The sequence below is a fragment of the Narcine bancroftii genome, chromosome 2 (assembly GCF_036971445.1).
Source record: "Narcine bancroftii isolate sNarBan1 chromosome 2, sNarBan1.hap1, whole genome shotgun sequence".
Taxonomy (NCBI): Eukaryota; Metazoa; Chordata; class Chondrichthyes; order Torpediniformes; family Narcinidae; genus Narcine; species Narcine bancroftii.
In genome coordinates this window covers 302,447,951-302,469,953 of record NC_091470.1, presented here as the reverse complement: position 1 = coordinate 302,469,953, position 22,003 = coordinate 302,447,951, and the positions used below count along the sequence as shown (strand labels likewise).

At 32.1% G+C, this 22,003-nt stretch overlaps 1 protein-coding gene across 2 annotated transcripts in view; it reads right to left on the bottom strand.

Moving 5' to 3' along the window:
- LOC138755486 (peroxidasin homolog) overlaps positions 1-22,003 on the bottom strand; it is a 545,492-nt gene that overhangs the window by 31,331 nt on the left and 492,158 nt on the right. For both annotated transcript variants that reach the window (XM_069921525.1, XM_069921526.1), the window contains one exon: positions 15,073-15,202. In XM_069921525.1, coding sequence (XP_069777626.1) covers positions 15,073-15,202 — 130 coding nt within the window. The remainder of the gene's footprint in view (positions 1-15,072; positions 15,203-22,003) is intronic.

The window sequence follows — 22,003 nt, the reverse complement described above, 5'->3', positions numbered from 1 at the left end:
TATTACTTCCTCAAGTTTGTCCTAGCGATGTTATATTATATACTTTATACATTATTTACATTATACACTTTATATTATTACTTCCTCAAGTTTGTCAAGCGTTGTTATATTATATACTTTATAAATTATTTACATTATACACTTTATATTATTACTTCCTCAAGCTTGTCCTAGCTACGTTATATGATATACTTTATATGTTATACACTTTATATTATTACTTCCACAAGCTTGTCCTACCGACGTTATATGATATACTTTATATGTTATACACTTTATATTATTACTTCCTCAAGCTTGTCCTAGTGACGTTATATGATATACTTTATACACTTTATATTATTACTTCCTCAAGCTCATCCTAGCGACGTTATATGATATACTTTATATGTTACACACTTTATATTATTACTTCCTCAAACTTGTCCTCGTGACGTTATATGATATACTTTATACACTTTATATTATTACTTCCTCAAGCTTGTCCTAGCGACGTTATATGATATACTTTATATGTTATACACTTTATATTATTACTTCCTCAAGCTTGTCCTACCGACATTATATGATATACTTTATACACTTTAAATTATTACTTCCTCAAGCTTGTCCTAGAGACGTTATATGATATACTTTATACACTTTATATTATTACTTCCTCAAGTTTGTCCTAGCGATGTTATATTATATACTTTATACATTATTTACATGATACACTTTATATTATTACTTCCTCAAGCTTGTCCTAGCGACGTTATATGATATACTTTATATGTTATACACTTTATATTATTACTTCCTCAAGCTTGTCCTACCGACATTATATGATATACTTTATACACTTTATATTATTACTTCCTCAAGCTTGTCCTAGAGACGTTATATGATATACTTTATACACTTTATATTATTACTTCCTCAAGTTTGTCCTAGCGATGTTATATTATATACTTTATACATTATTTACATTATACACTTTATATTATTACTTCCTCAAGCTTGTCCTAGCGACGTTATATGATATACTTTATATGTTATACACTTTATATTATTATTTCCTCAAGCTTTTCCTATTGACGTTATATGATATACTTTATATGTTATACCCTTCATATTATTACTTCCTCAAGCTTGTCCTAGTGACGTTATATGATATACTTTATACACTTTATATTATTACTTCCTCAAGTTTGTCCTAGCGACGTTATATGATATACTTTATATGTTATACACTTTATATTATTACTTCCTCAAGCTTGTCCTAGTGACGTTATATGATATACTTTATATGTTATACACTTTATATTATTACTTCCTCAAGCTTGTCCTAGTGACGTTATATGATATACTTTATACACTTTATATTATTACTTCCTCAAGCTTGTCCTAGCGACGTTATATGATATACTTTATATGTTATACACTTTATATTATTACTTCCTCAAGCTTGTCCTAGCGACGTTATATGATATACTTTATATGTTATACACTTTATATTATTACTTCCTCAAGCTTGTCCTAGCGACGTTATATGATATACTTTATGTTATACACTTTATATTATTACTTCCTCAAGCTTGTCCTAGTGACGTTATATGATATACTTTATATGTTACACACTTTATATTATTACTTCCTCAAGCTTGTCCTAGTGACGTTATATGATATACTTTATACACTTTATATTATTACTTCCTCAAGCTCGTCCTAGCGACGTTATATGATATACTTTATATGTTATACACTTTATATTATTACTTCCTCAAGTTTGTCCTAGCGACGTTATATAATATACTTTATATGTTATACACTTTATATTATTACTTCCTCAAGCTTGTCCTAGAGACGTTATATGATATACTTTATACACTTTATATTATTACAACCTCAAGTTTGTCCTAGCGATGTTATATTATATACTTTATACATTATTTACATTATACACTTTATATTATTACTTCCTCAAACTTGTCCTAGCGACGTTATATGATATACTTTATATGTTATACACTTTATATTATTACTTCCTCAAGCTTGTCCTACCGACATTATATGATATACTTTATACACTTTATATTATTACTTCCTCAAGCTTGTCCTAGAGACGTTATATGATATACTTTATACACTTTATATTATTACTTCCTCAAGTTTGTCCTAGCGATGTTATATTATATACTTTATACATTATTTACATTATACACTTAATATTATTACTTCCTCAAGCTTATCCTAGCGACGTTATATGATATACTTTATATGTTATACACTTTATATTATTACTTCCTCAAGATTGTCCTAGCGACGTTATATGATATACTTTATATGTTATACATTTTATATTATTACTTCCTCAAGCTTGTCCTAGCTGCGTTATATGATATACTTTATATGTTATACACTTTATATTATTACTTACACAAGCTTGTCCTACCGACGTTATATGATATACTTTATATGTTATACACTTTATATTATTACTTCCTCAATCTTGTCCTAGTGACGTTATATGATATACTTTATACACTTTATATTATTACTTCCTCAAGCTCATCCTAGCGACGTTATATGATATACTTTATATGTTATACACTTTATATTATTACTTCCTCAAACTTGTCCTAGTGACGTTATATGATATACTTTATACACTTTATATTATTACTTCCTCAAGCTTGTCCTAGAGACGTTATATGATATACTTTATAAACTTTATATTATTACTTCCTCAAGTTTGTCCTAGCGATGTTATATTATATACTTTATACATTATTTACATTATACACTTTATATTATCACTTCCTCAAGCTTGTCCTAGCGACGTTATATGATATACTTTATATGTTATACACTTTATATTATTACTTCCTCAAGCTTGTCCTACTGACATTATATGATATACTTTATACACTTTATATTATTACTTCCTCAAGCTTGTCCTAGAGACGTTATATGATATACTTTATACACTTTATATTATTACTTCCTCAAGTTTGTCCTAGCGATGTTATATTATATACTTTATACATTATTTACATTATACACTTTATATTATTACTTCCTCAAGCTTGTCCTTGCGACGTTATATGATATACTTTATATGTTATACACTTTATATTATTACTTCCTCAAGCTTGTCCTACCGACATTATATGATATACTTTATACACTTTATATTATTACTTCCTCAAGCTTGTCATAGAGACGTTATATGATATACTTTATACACTTTATATTATTACTTCCTCAAGTTTGTCCTAGCGATGTTATATTATATACTTTATACATTATTTACATTATACACTTTATATTATTACTTCCTCAAGCTTGTCCTAGCGACGTTATATGATATACTTTATATGTTATACACTTTATATTATTATTTCCTCAAGCTTGTCCTAGTGACGTTATATGATATACTTTATATGTTATACCCTTCATATTATTACTTCCTCAAGCTTGTCCTAGTGACGTTATATGATATACTTTATACACTTTATATTATTACTTCCTCAAGCTCATCCTAGCGACGTTATATGATATACTTTATATGTTACACACTTTATATTATTACTTCCTCAAACTTGTCCTCGTGACGTTATATGATATACTTTATACACTTTATATTATCACTTCCTCAAGCTTGTCCTAGCGACGTTATATGATATACTTTATATGTTATACTCTTTATATTATTACTTCCTCAAGCTTGTCCTAGTGACGTTATATGATATACTTTATACACTTTATATTATTACTTCCTCAAGCTTGTCCTAGCGACGTTATATGATATACTTTATGTTATACACTTTATATTATTACTTCCTCAAGCTTGTCCTACCGACATTATATGAGATACTTTATACACTTTATATTATTACTTCCTCAAGCTTGTCCTAGCGACGTTATATGATATACTTTATATGTTATACACTTTATATTATTACTTCCTCAAGCTTGTCCTAGCGACGTTATATGATATACTTTATGTTATACACTTTATATTATTACTTCCTCAAGCTTGTCCTAGTGACGTTATATGATATACTTTATATGTTACACACTTTATATTATTACTTCCTCAAGCTTGTCCTAGTGACGTTATATGATATACTATATACACTTTATATTATTACTTCCTCAAGCTCGTCCTAGCGACGTTATATGATATACTTTATATGTTATACACTTTATATTATTACTTCCTCAAGTTTGTCCTAGCGACGTTATATGATATACTTTATATGTTATACACTTTATATTATTACTTCCTCAAGCTTGTCCTAGAGACGTTATATGATGTACTTTATACACTTTATATTATTACATCCTCAAGTTTGTCCTAGCGATGTTATATTATATACTTTATACATTATTTACATTATACACTTTATATTATTACTTCCTCAAACTTGTCCTAGCGACGTTATATGATATACTTTATATGTTATACACTTTATATTATTACTTCCTCAAGCTTGTCCTACCGACATTATATGATATACTTTATACACTTTATATTATTACTTCCTCAAGCTTGTCCTAGAGACGTTATATGATATACTTTATACACTTTATATTATTACTTCCTCAAGTTTGTCCTAGCGATGTTATATTATATACTTTATACATTATTTGCATTATACACTTAATATTATTACTTCCTCAAGCTTGTCCTAGCGACGTTATATGATATACTTTATATGTTATACACTTTATATTATTACTTCCTCAAGCTTGTCCTAGAGACGTTATATGATATACTTTATACACTTTATATTGTTACATCCTCATGTTTGTCCTAGCGATGTTATATTATCTACTTTATACATTATTTACATTATACACTTTATATTATTACTTCCTCAAGTTTGTCCTAGCGACGTTATATGATATACTTTATATGTTATACACTTTATATTATTACTTCCTCAAGCTTGTCCTAGTGACGTTATATGATATACTTTATATGTTATACACTTTATATTATTACTTCCTCAAGCTTGTCCTAGAGACGTTATATGATATACTTTACACACTTTATATTATTACTTCCTCAAGTTTGTCCTAGCGATGTTATATTATATACTTTATACATTGTTTACATTATACACTTTATATTATTACTTCCTCAAACTTGTCCTAGCGATGTTATATGATATACTTTATGTTATACACTTTATATTATTACTTCCTCAAGCTTGTCCTAGTGACGTTATGTGATATACTTTATATGTTATACACTTTATATTATTACTTCCTCAAACTTGTCCTAAAGATGTTATATGATATACTTTATACACTTTATATTATTACTTCCTCAAGTTTGTCCTAGCGATGTTATATTATATACTTTATACATTATTTACATTATACACTTTATATTATTACTTCCTCAAGCTTGTCCTTGCGACGTTATATGATATACTTTATATGTTATACACTTTATATTATTACTTCCTCAAGCTTGTCCTACCGACATAATATGATATACTTTATACACTTTATATTATTACTTCCTCAAGCTTGTCCTAGAGACGTTATATGATATACTTTATACACTTTATATTATTACTTCCTCAAGTTTGTCCTAGCGATGTTATATTATATACTTTATACATTATTTACATTATACACATTATATTATTACTTCCTCAAGCTTGTCCTAACGACGTTATATGATATACTTTATATGTTATACACTTTATATTATTATTTCCTCAAGCTTGTCCTAGTGACGTTATATGATATACTTTATATGTTTTACCCTTCATATTATTACTTCCTCAAGCTTGTCCTAGTGACGTTATATGATATACTTTATACACTTTATATTATTACTTCCTCAAGTTTGTCCTAGCGACGTTATATGATATACGTTATGTTATACACTTTATATTATTACATCCTCAAGCTTGTCCTAGTGACGTTATATGATATACTTTATATGTTATACTCTTTATATTATTACTTCCTCAAGCTTGTCCTCGTGACGTTATATGATATACTTTATACACTTTATATTATTACTTCCTCAAGCTTGTCCTAGCGACGTTATATGATATACTTTATGTTATATACTTTATATTATTACTTCCTCAAGCTTGTCCTAGCGACGTTGTATGATATACTTTATATGTTATACACTTTATATTATTACTTCCTCAAGCTTGTCCTAACGACGTTATATGATATACTTTATGTTATACACTTTATATTATTACTTCCTCAAGCTTGTCCTAGTGACGTTATATGATATACTTTATATGTTATACACTTTATATTATTACTTCCTCAAGCTTGTCCTAGTGACGTTATATGATATACTTTATACACTTTATATTATTACTTCCTCAAGCTCGTCCTAGCGACGTTATATGATATACTTTATATGTTATACACTTTATATTATTACTTCCTCAAGCTTGTCCTAGAGACGTTATATGATATACTTTATACACTTTATATTATTACTTCCTCAAGTTTGTCCTAGCGATGTTATATTATATACTTTATACATTATTTACATTATACACTTTATATTATTACTTCCTCAAGTTTGTCCTAGCGATGTTATATTATATACTTTATAAATTATTTACATTATACACTTTATATTATTACTTCCTCAAGCTTGTCCTAGCTACGTTATATGATATACTTTATATGTTATACACTTTATATTATTACTTCCACAAGCTTGTCCTACCGACGTTATATGATATACTTTATATGTTATACACTTTATATTATTACTTCCTCAAGCTTGTCCTAGTGACGTTATATGATATACTTTATACACTTTATATTATTACTTCCTCAAGCTCATCCTAGCGACGTTATATGATATACTTTATATGTTATACACTTTATATTATTACTTCCTCAAACTTGTCCTAGTGACGTTATATGATATACTTTATACACTTTATATTATTACTTCCTCAAGCTTGTCCTAGCGATGTTATATGATATACTTTATATGTTATACACTTTATATTATTACTTCCTCAAGCTTGTCCTACCGACATTATATGATATACTTTATACACTTTATATTATTACTTCCTCAAGCTTGTCCTAGAGACGTTATATGATATACTTTATACACTTTATATTATTACTTCCTCAAGTTTGTCCTAGCGATGTTATATTATATACTTTATACATTATTTACATTATACACTTTATATTATTACTTCCTCAAGCTTGTCCTAGCGACGTTATATGATATACTTTATATGTTATACACTTTATATTATTACTTCCTCAAGCTTGTCCTACCGACATTATATGATATACTTTATACACTTTATATTATTACTTCCTCAAGCTTGTCCTAGAGACGTTATATGATATACTTTATACACTTTATATTATTACTTCCTCAAGTTTGTCCTAGCGATGTTATATTATATACTTTATACATTATTTACATTATACACTTTATATTATTACTTCCTCAAGCTTGTCCTAGCGACGTTATATGATATACTTTATATGTTATACACTTTATATTATTATTTCCTCAAGCTTGTCCTAGTGACGTTATATGATATACTTTATACACTTTATATTATTACTTCCTCAAGTTTGTCCTAGCGACGTTATATGATATACTTTATATGTTATACACTTTATATTATTACTTCCTCAAGCTTGTCCTAGTGACGTTATATGATATACTTTATATGTTATACACTTTATATTATTACTTCCTCAAGCTTGTCCTAGTGACGTTATATGATATACTTTATACACTTTATATTATTACTTCCTCAAGCTTGTCCTAGCGACGTTATATGATATACTTTATATGTTATACACTTTATATTATTACTTCCTCAAGCTTGTCCTAGCGACGTTATATGATATACTTTATATGTTATACACTTTATATTATTACTTCCTCAAGCTTGTCCTAGCGACGTTATATGATATACTTTATGTTATACACTTTATATTATTACTTCCTCAAGCTTGTCCTAGTGACGTTATATGATATACTTTATATGTTACACACTTTATATTATTACTTCCTCAAGCTTGTCCTAGTGACGTTATATGATATACTTTATACACTTTATATTATTACTTCCTCAAGCTCGTCCTAGCGACGTTATATGATATACTTTATATGTTATACACTTTATATTATTACTTCCTCAAGTTTGTCCTAGCGACGTTATATAATATACTTTATATGTTATACACTTTATATTATTACTTCCTCAAGCTTGTCCTAGAGACGTTATATGATATACTTTATACACTTTATATTATTACATCCTCAAGTTTGTCCTAGCGATGTTATATTATATACTTTATACATTATTTACATTATACACTTTATATTATTACTTCCTCAAACTTGTCCTAGCGACGTTATATGATATACTTTATATGTTATACACTTTATATTATTACTTCCTCAAGCTTGTCCTACCGACATTATATGATATACTTTATACACTTTATATTATTACTTCCTCAAGCTTGTCCTAGAGACGTTATATGATATACTTTATACACTTTATATTATTACTTCCTCAAGTTTGTCCTAGCGATGTTATATTATATACTTTATACATTATTTACATTATACACTTAATATTATTACTTCCTCAAGCTTGTCCTAGCGACGTTATATGATATACTTTATATGTTATACACTTTATATTATTACTTCCTCAAGCTTGTCCTAGAGACGTTATATGATATACTTTATACACTTTATATTATTACATCCTCATGTTTGTCCTAGCGATGTTATATTATATACTTTATACATTATTTACATTATACACTTTATATTATTACTTCCTCAAGTTTGTCCTAGCGACGTTATATGATATACTTTATATGTTATACACTTTATATTATTACTTCCTCAAGCTTGTCCTAGTGACGTTATATGATATTCTTTATATGTTATACACTTTATATTATTACTTCCTCAAGCTTGTCCTAGAGACGTTATATGATATACTTTACACACTTTATATTATTACTTCCTCAAGTTTGTCCTAGCGATGTTATATTATATACTTTATACATTGTTTACATTATACACTTTATATTATTACTTCCTCAAACTTGTCCTAGCGATGTTATATGATATACTTTATGTTATACACTTTATATTATTACTTCCTCAAGCTTGGTCCTAGTGACGTTATATGATATACTTTATATGTTATACACTTTATATTATTACTTCCTCAAACTTGTCCTAAAGATGTTATATGATATACTTTATACACTTTATATTATTACTTCCTCAAGTTTGTCCTAGCGATGTTATATTATATACTTTATACATTATTTACATTATACACTTTATATTATTACTTCCTCAAGCTTGTCCTTGCGACGTTATATGATATACTTTATATGTTATACACTTTATATTATTACTTCCTCAAGCTTGTCCTACCGACATAATATGATATACTTTATACACTTTATATTATTACTTCCTCAAGTTTGTCCTAGCGATGTTATATTATATACTTTATACATTATTTACATTATACACATTATATTATTACTTCCTCAAGCTTGTCCTAACGACGTTATATGATATACTTTATATGTTATACACTTTATATTATTATTTCCTCAAGCTTGTCCTAGTGACGTTATATGATATACTTTATATGTTTTACCCTTCATATTATTACTTCCTCAAGCTTGTCCTAGTGACGTTATATGATATACTTTATACACTTTATATTATTACTTCCTCAAGTTTGTCCTAGCGACGTTATATGATATACGTTATGTTATACACTTTATATTATTACTTCCTCAAGCTTGTCCTAGTGACGTTATATGATATACTTTATGTGTTATACACTTTATATTATTACTTCCTCAAGCTTGTCCTAGTGACGTTATATGATATACTTTATACACTTTATATTATTACTTCCTCAAGCTTGTCCTAGCGACGTTATATGATATACTTTATGTTATACACTTTATATTATTACTTCCTCAAGCTTGTCCTTGCGACGTTGTATGATATACTTTATATGTTATACACTTTATATTATTACTTCCTCAAGCTTGTCCTAACGACGTTATATGATATACTTTATGTTATACACTTTATATTATTACTTCCTCAAGCTTGTCCTAGTGACGTTATATGATATACTTTATATGTTATACACTTTATATTATTACTTCCTCAAGCTTGTCCTAGTGACGTTATATGATATACTTTATATGTTATACACTTTATATTATTACTTCCTCAAGCTTGTCCTAGAGACGTTATATGATATACTTTACACACTTTATATTATTACTTCCTCAAGTTTGTCCTAGCGATGTTATATTATATACTTTATACATTGTTTACATTATACACTTTATATTATTACTTCCTCAAACTTGTCCTAGCGATGTTATATGATATACTTTATGTTATACACTTTATATTATTACTTCCTCAAGCTTGTCCTAGTGACGTTATATGATATACTTTATATGTTATACACTTTATATTATTACTTCCTCAAACTTGTCCTAAAGATGTTATATGATATACTTTATACACTTTATATTATTACTTCCTCAAGTTTGTCCTAGCGATGTTATATTATATACTTTATACATTATTTACATTATACACTTTATATTATTACTTCCTCAAGTTTGTCCTAGCGATGTTATATTATATACTTTATAAATTATTTACATTATACACTTTATATTATTACTTCCTCAAGCTTGTCCTAGCTACGTTATATGATATACTTTATATGTTATACACTTTATATTATTACTTCCACAAGCTTGTCCTACCGACGTTATATGATATACTTTATATGTTATACACTTTATATTATTACTTCCTCAAGCTTGTCCTAGTGACGTTATATGATATACTTTATACACTTTATATTATTACTTCCTCAAGCTCATCCTAGCGACGTTATATGATATACTTTATATGTTATACACTCTATATTATTACTTCCTCAAACTTGTCCTAGTGACGTTATATGATATACTTTATACACTTTATATTATTACTTCCTCAAGCTTGTCCTAGCGATGTTATATGATATACTTTATATGTTATACACTTTATATTATTACTTCCTCAAGCTTGTCCTACCGACATTATATGATATACTTTATACACTTTATATTATTACTTCCTCAAGCTTGTCCTAGAGACGTTATATGATATACTTTATACACTTTATATTATTACTTCCTCAAGTTTGTCCTAGCGATGTTATATTATATACTTTATACATTATTTACATTATACACTTTATATTATTACTTCCTCAAGCTTGTCCTAGCGACGTTATATGATATACTTTATATGTTATACACATTATATTATTACTTCCTCAAGCTTGTCCTACCGACATTATATGATATACTTTATACACTTTATATTATTACTTCCTCAAGCTTGTCCTAGAGACGTTATATGATATACTTTATACACTTTATATTATTACTTCCTCAAGTTTGTCCTAGCGATGTTATATTATATACTTTATACATTATTTACATTATACACTTTATATTATTACTTCCTCAAGCTTGTCCTAGCGACGTTATATGATATACTTTATATGTTATACACTTTATATTATTATTTCCTCAAGCTTGTCCTAGTGACGTTATATGATATACTTTATATGTTATACCCTTCATATTATTACTTCCTCAAGCTTGTCCTAGTGACGTTATATGATATACTTTATACACTTTATATTATTACTTCCTCAAGTTTGTCCTAGCGACGTTATATGATATACTTTATATGTTATACACTTTATATTATTACTTCCTCAAGCTTGTCCTAGTGACGTTATATGATATACTTTATATGTTATACACTTTATATTATTACTTCCTCAAGCTTGTCCTAGTGACGTTATATGATATACTTTATACACTTTATATTATTACTTCCTCAAGCTTGTCCTAGCGATGTTATATGATATACTTTATATGTTATACACTTTATATTATTACTTCCTCAAGCTTGTCCTAGCGACGTTATATGATATACTTTATATGTTATACACTTTATATTATTACTTCCTCAAGCTTGTCCTAGCGACGTTATATGATATACTTTATGTTATACACTTTATATTATTACTTCCTCAAGCTTGTCCTAGTGACGTTATATGATATACTTTATATGTTACACACTTTATATTATTACTTCCTCAAGCTTGTCCTAGTGACGTTATATGATATACTTTATACACTTTATATTATTACTTCCTCAAGCTCGTCCTAGCGACGTTATATGATATACTTTATATGTTATACACTTTATATTATTACTTCCTCAAGTTTGTCCTAGCGACGTTATATAATATACTTGATATGTTATACACTTTATATTATTACTTCCTCAAGCTTGTCCTAGAGACGTTATATGATATACTTTATACACTTTATATTATTACATCCTCAAGTTTGTCCTAGCGATGTTATATTATATACTTTATACATTATTTACATTATACACTTTATATTATTACTTCCTCAAACTTGTCCTAGCGACGTTATATGATATACTTTATATGTTATACACTTTATATTATTACTTCCTCAAGCTTGTCCTACCGACATTATATGATATACTTTATACACTTTATATTATTACTTCCTCAAGCTTGTCCTAGAGACGTTATATGATATACTTTATACACTTTATATTATTACTTCCTCAAGTTTGTCCTAGCGATGATATATTATATACTTTATACATTATTTACATTATACACTTAATATTATTACTTCCTCAAGCTTGTCCTAGCGACGTTATATGATATACTTTATATGTTATACACTTTATATTATTACTTCCTCAAGCTTGTCCTAGCGACGTTATATGATATACTTTATATGTTATACACTTTATATTATTACTTCCTCAAGCTTGTCCTAGTGACGTTATATGATATACTTTATATGTTATACACTTCATATTATTACTTCCTCAAGCTTGTCCTTGTGACGTTATATGATATACTTTATACACTTTATATTATTACTTCCTCAAGTTTGTCCTAGCGACGTTATATGATATACTTTATATGTTATACACTTTATATTATTACTTCCTCAAGCTTGTCCTAGTGACGTTATATGATATACTTTATATGTTATACACTTTATATTATTACTTCCTCAAGCTTGTCCTAGAGACGTTATATGATATACTTTATACACTTTATATATACCACACTCCTGTTCGGCTCCGAATCATGGGTCCTCTACCGGCACCACCTACGGCTCCTAGAACGCTTCCACCAGCGTTGTCTCCGCTCCATCCTCAACATCCATTGGAGCGCTCACACCCCTAACGTCGAGGTACTCGAGATGGCAGAGGTCGACAGCATCGAGTCCACGCTGCTGAAGATCCAGCTGCGCTGGATGGGTCACGTCTCCAGAATGGAGGACCATCGCCTTCCCAAGATCGTATTATATGGCGAGCTCTCCACTGGCCACCGTGACAGAGGTGCACCAAAGAAAAGGTACAAGGACTGCCTAAAGAAATCTCTTGGTGCCTGCCACATTGACCACCGCCAGTGGGCTGATAACGCCTCAAACCGTGCATCTTGGCGCCTCACAGTTTGGCGGGCAGCAGCCTCCTTTGAAGAAGACCGCAGAGCCCACCTCACTGACAAAAGGCAAAGGAGGAAAAACCCTTTATATTATTAATTCCTCAAGTTTGTCCTAGCGATGTTATATTATATACTTTATACATTATTTACACTATACACTTTATATTATTACTTCCTCAAGCTTGTACTAGCGATGTTATATTATATACTTTATACATTATATACGTTATACACTTTATATTATTACTTCCTCAAGCTTGTCCTAGTGATGTTATTCTGCATTTCATTGACATGCTGCTGCACTTTTACTCAGTGATTCTGCTTTGTTCTTTTTTTCTGTGACACAAGAGTATACATTTCCATAAGTTTTCTTATTATAGAAAGTAACTTATACTGCTTTGCATTAAAAGCCACTACAATTCTTCTGCCCACTTGGATAAATGATCTCACTCATTGTGACTTTGTGATGCGCTGTGGTGTAGCAAGCAAACACAAAACACAAGAAAAGTCTGTACTACAGGCTTTAATTGACTTGAACTCTACACAACAGTTGTCATATTTTGATGGCTCCAGTGTCGAGTGCCCGACTGTCCTCTGCTGGCTCCATGTGTCCGACTGACCCAGGAGGGGCTGGATCAAGCCTATATACAGGTTCGTGATTGACAGCCGGCCAGGTGGGGCCAGCCTCCCAGGTTGCCTATCTGCAGGTACAGTGATTGTCCCCTGCAGTAGACTAGTAGGAGCACGGCCAGTGTTGTGGTTGTATCACCATACACTTCTGAGCTTTATTCCTGTCAACCAATAACTTCTTGTTTGGTATAATTTCTGCATCTGACCAATTTTGGTTTTATTAAGTTGCTCTTAATGCAAATTGGGGCCCAATAGCCTAAGAGTGCCTCTCTCAGCACTTCACAACAACTTCAAATAGTTACTTTATATTCTTCAGTTTACTTCTCATCCTTGATTGGTTTTAGCCCTGAATTCTTTGTCACCATTCACATGGCACCTATTTATCTCAATTTCAGTTCCCATCAGTCCAGTGCAAGGATGTTGCCAACATGTCATCAAATTTTAAGAGATATTGCCACCCAGCTATCACTGACGTCTTCAGCTATAAACTTGACAAACAAATTCTGCTACAATTCATCATGGGCATTCCAAAATCTCAGGTGCATCTGCTCATAATTTAATCGAAAGTGAGTTGAAGACGTGTTTCTTACATGTCATATATTGAGGAAAGAAATCTACTTCATCATATTCTAGACTTTTTTTGTATTTCAAAGACATGTTCTAAAGTTAGATCCATTGGCTGGTATTTCTCATGCATCATTTGATCTGCAGCAATTTCCCACCATGTTCTGAATTAACACGTTCCAATGCAGTTAATTTAATTGTTCTCATTTAAGCCATCAAGTAACATCTTCAAAACTGCCATTCACAAACTGCATACCTCCCTTGTTGGTTGTTTGGCTGAGGTAAGGCATCAATTGCATGTTTATCTCCCAGATAGCTGAATTCAATCGAACGTTTGCTGCGGAACTGTTGTGAAAGTGCATTAAAACGTCCTCTTGTTCTACAATCTGCACAAACAGAGATAATTTTCAAGCCATGCGTTTATCTCTCTTTTAAGTAGAGGTTTGTAGTAGCTACACAAGTTAACATTTTCTCTATTTTCAGGGGTAACATATTGTGCATATATATTTGATTTTTCTTAAAATTTCATATTTTTTTTGGCTTCCAAATGTATTAATCTATTAAGCATGAAAAGTATAATGAAAGTGTTAAAGAATTGCTAACTCAGCCATCAATAACTGCAAAGTAGAACAAAGTTAGGCAGCAGTCTCTTTGATAGAATAGGCTTTTAATCTATTCATAAACTGAGAATTTGCTCTGCATTTTAGCAACATGGTGTGCAGAACTCTGTTTATACATAATTAAAGCAATACTATTGTGATCTCAGAAAAGTCACAGTCATGCAGCAAGAGCAGATATGAGGAAATAAAAGCAGAAAGTGCTGGAAACACTCAGCAGCTCAGGCAGCCTCAAAGGAAAGAGAAGTAAAGTTAACCTTTAAGGTCATAAGGATCCTTCTCTCTCCACAGATGTCTGATCGGCTCTCAGTGCTTCCAGCTGTTTCTGATGTATTTCTGTTGTCTCAGTGGACAGTACTTACAATTGGCTCTGGAACATCTATTATTGTGGTACTGGATTTGATTCAAGGTCACACCCGATGAGTGCATTTATATGAGTGAGCACAGCAGTGTATCGACATCTGAAATCAGCTAGACGTTGCAGTGTGTAAGCACATCTGTCAACATGCAACACTAATTTGAAACCAGTGTCTTTATTTTGGAGCTCAGCAGTCAAGCTGATGTCCTTTTTTAAACGTTCACAGCTGAACATTTGTTCAGTATTGGAAAGTGCCTCCCACCAGCACTATCTAAAGGGATTGTCAACTTCTTACAAGTATTAAATGATTTCTACTTGCAATTACTATGATTCCACAAGCATTTGATTCCTTCCACTGTTTGAAAATGCTAAAATTGTTGGGGGACAATGGGACAGGTGCCAATGGAATAGATCTGGTCAGGAGGGTTTCAAGGATGAAGTTCAAAACAGGATGAATGGACTAGTAGGCATTTGTCTTGGATTACAACCTGATAGTAGAGGGTTTAACAGAAATATATGCTGGAAGAGTGAGGGGCAAATATAAGCAAAGGGATCTCTGCAAGTGCCTGTATCTGCCCAGGTTGTTCAGAGTATAATCCGCACACCTGAACCTTGATCAGGGATGATGGTTAGGTGTCACTGTGCTGGGTCTATTATATTAAACTTATGTGAATTTATCATACATACAAATTATTTTAGAGGCTATTAAATGGTTTCTTCCTCCAATGGAAGCACCCTCAGTCACGTGGGTGAAAGAGAGAGAGATGTAGAGCAGCTGTACATTGTCCAAACAATGAAATCGAAGGAACTCAGTGGGTTGGTAGGATCCATGGGTAGAAAAGGTCAGTCAACCTTTTGGATCAAAGTCTTTTATCATGACTGAAGTAAATAGGGAGGAAGATTACATGTTTTAAGAGGGAAGGAAGCCAGGGAGGGGCCAAGGAGTGAAAGGGTATTGGGAAGAATGTGGGAGAGATGGAGAGACCACTGGGAAAGGGGTGAGTGAATTTGCAGAGAAAAGTAAGAACAGGAGGAGATAAAAAGATGGAAACAGCAAAACCAGAGGGAGGCCAAGCAGAGGGGGGTAACTAAAATTAGAAAAACCAATGTTCATGCCATTGAGTTTAAAAATGTCCACAATATACAATATATATGGGTTGTTACTCAGGTTTATGTTTGACCTCACCTTGGCAATGGTTAAGGTTGAGGACATAAATACCTATGTGGGAATCACGAGGGGAATTAAAATTATTTACCACTGGGAGTTCAAGCTTTGATCCAAAGGCAGAGTGCAGGTTTTCAATGAAGTGTTCACCCAGTCTGCTTTTGGTTTCACCAATTTAGAGATCACACTGAGTACACTGAATGCAGTAGATTAGGTTGCATTAATTGCTTGTGAAGCTCTGCCTAATCTGGAAGTGGTCCTGGATGGGGGTGAAGGTAGACATATAGAGATGAGTTTTGCACTTTCTGCAGTTACCTAAAGGGGTGGAAGGTGGGGGAGTAGGGAGGGAAGAGTGGACCAGTGAGTCTCAGGGGGACTTAACCCTGTGAAAAGCAGATTGGTGAAGGGGAGGGAACCTATGGCTGATGGTGGGAACAAGACGAATTTAGTAAAAATATCAGATTAAAATATGTGGGATTTGGAGGCTAGTGGGGTGGAAAGTGAGGAACAGAGGGACACCATCTTTGTTTTGCATGGGAGAAGATGGATTGTGGGGAGAAGTACATGAAGGAGATGACCCAAAGGGCTTTATCAGCAAAAGAAATGGTACATCCATGTTTATTAAAGAAAGAAGATATTTAGGATGTCCTGGAGGGGAAGGCTTCATCCTTGGAACAGATGCGGTGGAGGAACTATAAAAAAGGGATGGGGTCCTTGCAAGGCATAGCCTGGAAACAGGTATAATCTAGATAGCTTTGAGAGTCTGTTGGAACCAAGAGCAAAAAGCACAGCTCTCCACAATATACAGTATATATGCTCACTGCAGGTAACTGAAGTTGAACGATGTCAGAGCTTGCAATGACTGCTGCTGTGCTTGGAATGAAGAAATACCAGCACACTGGCATATTTCATGCATTGGTGGAAAGCTGACACAGTTGGTCATTTACTAACCTGATGCTACCTTGGAGAAATCAATTGGTGCATTTCCAATTGTAGGCAAGAATTGAGAGGGAATGGCGGTATACTGTCTTTAAGTTGCTGCAAGGTAGGGTCTGAATATTTTGATCACTCATGTTCAATTGTTAACTTAATTACTAAATGAATTTCATTTGAAAGGCTTTTAAATATACAATTATTTTAACCACAAGCATTGCTCATGACCACACCCACAATGTGGTTACTCCACCCACTCTAAAATCAATGCAATAATGTTCTAAGTTATATCACTCTAAATGTTAAAGTTACCTCTGCTGTGAATTTCTCTGTTAGACTTGGGTGCTTGTTTCCAAGTGCCATGCCATTTGCAGCAGGCAATATCACAATTGATTATTTTCCCCTCTGATGTATATAAAAGTCATGTAGAGTCAAATCTCATTTATTTACTGACTCCATTATTTTTCCTGTTGCAGGCTTCTGCTATTTTTGATTCAAGTTTTTTTTTACTGGGTGGGGGGGGGGGTTGGAACAGGGAAAGACACTCACAGATAACACCATTTTGAACAGACAGCCTGGCACCTAATTCAAAGCTGTAAACAGTGTTGATGTTCTCAATTTAAAGACTATAACAATGGATGTTTGCTCAAGAAGGCATCTGTTTATAACTTACGCTTTTGGGAAATTGAAACTGAAAACCTGTCTTGATTAAGCAAGTCATTTGATTAGGACACTTGAAAAACCAGCATTTTAGTTCATAAGAAGGTCATTTGGAAAGACACAAATGGAGCAACTTTGGTTGAGATGGTCGCTTCTGCTGTTTCTCCTTGTCAGAGGAGAGCCGTAACCTACTGTGGCCATTGTAATGGTCATTTTTGATTGTCTCATTCTGGGTAAAGGAAACAGGATCAGTCCTGTATTTGGATTGTGGGATTCAAATGGTTATTTCATTTAACATTGCCAGGGTTCGTGGAAGCATTGCATCATGGAAGACACAAGTTTCATAACCACTATGCAAGGAAGAAGGGAGTTGGGACAAATCATTTGTATAAAGGAACATTTCTCTGAAAGCAACACAACAAGAATTCATGAGTTTTGAGAAGTCTTGTGTGTCTCACCTACTTAGTACTTACTTCTGAACATCAGTTTAAAGGTTTTGAGTTTCAACACAAAATTATTGTTTTAAGATACCATTGTCTTGGTGAACATTCTATTGCTGCTGGTCTATACGTAACATTCCCTTTTTACCATTTAATCTCCTTTGCCTACCACAACATTACAGACCAACTATTTTGTTCTTCCATTCTCACTTCCACAATCCTTGCTTCTTGATTTACTTCAAGCCTATTATCTTTCCAACTTTTGAGAGTTATCAGTCTGGAATATTAGCCCTTGCTCTCTCTCCAGAAAATTCCATTGTCGTTTATTTAATCACATTAAAGATAATTTGTGGATACAGTATATTTCTAACTAGTTTGAATGAAAAAAAAATTGTTGTTTCATCAATGAAAGAATGAGAGAAATCAATATTAGAAGACACAAGACAAATTTGACAAGACTTCCAGCTGCAGACAGATAGGAGGGTTAGTGAAAAAGCTTCGCGTTGCTGTTAATTTTGTACTGCTCATTGTTAATTTGTCTGAAATGCCATGCCGTAATTGGCTCTCTTGTGATGAAATAGATTTAGTCATCTCTCGAACTTCCACTTTTAATAAAAGGCTCAACGTCACCAATTACTGTATTTCCTCGCAGAAGGCATTTTCGAAGGAGACACAAAAATCAAATTTTTCTTGGAGCGCATCAGATAAATTTTCTTTGATTTTGCCAAATTAGTTAATTTGCTGATGTGCATCAATAAGCGCAAAATCAAAATTTAGATCATTTTATAATTTGGAATACTTCTCTGTCACAAAACATTGATCTGCATTACTGCCCATGCAGGTTTTTAAAAGATTAAATTTAATATCAACAGCAAACGTAAGGAATACCTAATCTCAGCAGAAACTGAGGGCAGTTTAAGAGGATCATATTTGCAATTCCAACTTAATTGTATAAAACTGAAAAAATACATTCAATATGTTCTATATTTAAGGAGATCTTTGATTTAAATCAAAGATGCCTGTTGAGGAGCTCAAATGCTTCTGGATTACATTGCTTTTATAATTTTGCATTTGGTTCCTCAGAGAAAAAAGTTCAAATATTGAAATATATTTTTTCAATCGTCATTTGAGAAACTCGCCTCGAACCACTGGTTTTGTTACTGCCTCTTCAACATAAGTCATCAGCCTAGACAGCCTTATAAGTTGCTGCTGCATAGGGTAAAATGATTCCCGCAAACCTGGAAGTGCAAATTAATTACGTGAACTCTATGGCTTCATTAAATGTTTAGCATTCATTTTACTGAAGCACAATGGTGATTCCCAAATTAGACCTAATTTAACATGGAATCTTTGAACAACGTTGCATATTTTAATACACCCTTAAAATCTTTGACATATTAATATATTTTTAAATATGAAATTGAATACTGGGCATTGAATTATCAAGAACTTGTACAGCTTGTGAAAAAAAAACCAAGTGTTTAACTAGAACTGTTACCAGATGTTATCTGAAGCCTTGGGTGGAGTTTTATCTATGTGGTTTCATGTTATTTGTTTTGTTAACATGTGAATTATGATGCAGTGCGTTCAAATAGATCCTGAATTCCTGCCATGTCTTGTCAGAAAACAATACTATTACATTAACAAACAAGGAGATTCCATGAAATTGGGTTTAGATTCTAAATATCACGATACAGGTAAAATGGTAGGTCCCTGGTTTTGCTGTTTATGAAAGTGTTACATTTGTTAGAGTTATATATTACCAATTTAGAAGAAAGTTGTGACTGTATATTGATTTTAAATTGGTTTCTTTTCTATTTATAAGATTTAAATTTATTTTCAACACACTATAAACTAATGCCAGCCATTGAAACCTGAGCCACCCAATTACACCACATTAACCTATCAAACCCCTACATTTTGGAGGATAGGAGGAACCACACCACCCTGAAAAAATCCACACATGTCACGGAAATTTGAACCCAGGTCGCTGGCACTGTAATAGCATAGGTCAACATGACAAGGACAATATTTATTGTTTCCCAATTGTTACCCTGACAGGGTGATGGATGGTTTGGTTGAATGTCTCCTCGAAATTTATTGATCTTTCAGCACACCAAGATATTGGTGAGGGAATGCTACCGACTGGCATATTGCAAGCTGCAGGAGTACATGCTGATGGATGCACTGAGGCTTGACGCAGCCAATGCAAGCACATTGTGGGGAAGGACCACAGTCTAGAGTCCTTCCGTTCCCGGGAAGTGAGGGGCTGAGACCGAGGGGAAGTCTCTCAGACAACAGAAGATGGAGTAACCTCGAGGTGGCGATGATGCTAAATAGATAACGACTGGAGTGATGTCGATGGATGGAAATGTAGGGCCATTACACTAATGATATGAAAAGGCTTTGAAGAGTTTTCAGTGTTTGTAAATCATTTATTATGAATCATTTTTATTTTTGGAATTTTTTTAACAGTATATTACTGTGCCGTGCATTGATACAATATGCAAGTAGAGCATAATGTTTGTAAAATTACATGCATCTCACAAATATGTCATTTAATACTGCTGGACCCCTACATGGTGTCTAACTGAGGAGCATGGACCTACTGAGGTTTTCAAGCACTACTGATGGAACCATATTCAAAGCCAGAGTAGACCAAGTGGAGGATAACAAAAGCCTTTCATTTTAATGGCAATTGCAAGGATGCAAACTAAAAGGAAAGTTATGGATAAGGGTTACATTATTTTTAATTATTTGTGTTTGTTTCATTGTGGGGTATTGGAGGAAAGCAATGACATGGGACCTCCGAATAATCATTAAGAAAACAAGAAGTGTGCATATGATCACTTAGAACATTAAAAATAGGTGCATGCTTGTCTTTCAAAAGACAGCAGTTTTAAGATTATGTACCCATTCCTGGCAGCAGGTAGTTGAGTGAATGCCCTGCTACACCAGTTCCCAACTCAGGTGGTGAAAGTGAAGGAATTCTACTGAAATTTGGTCGCTTGTCA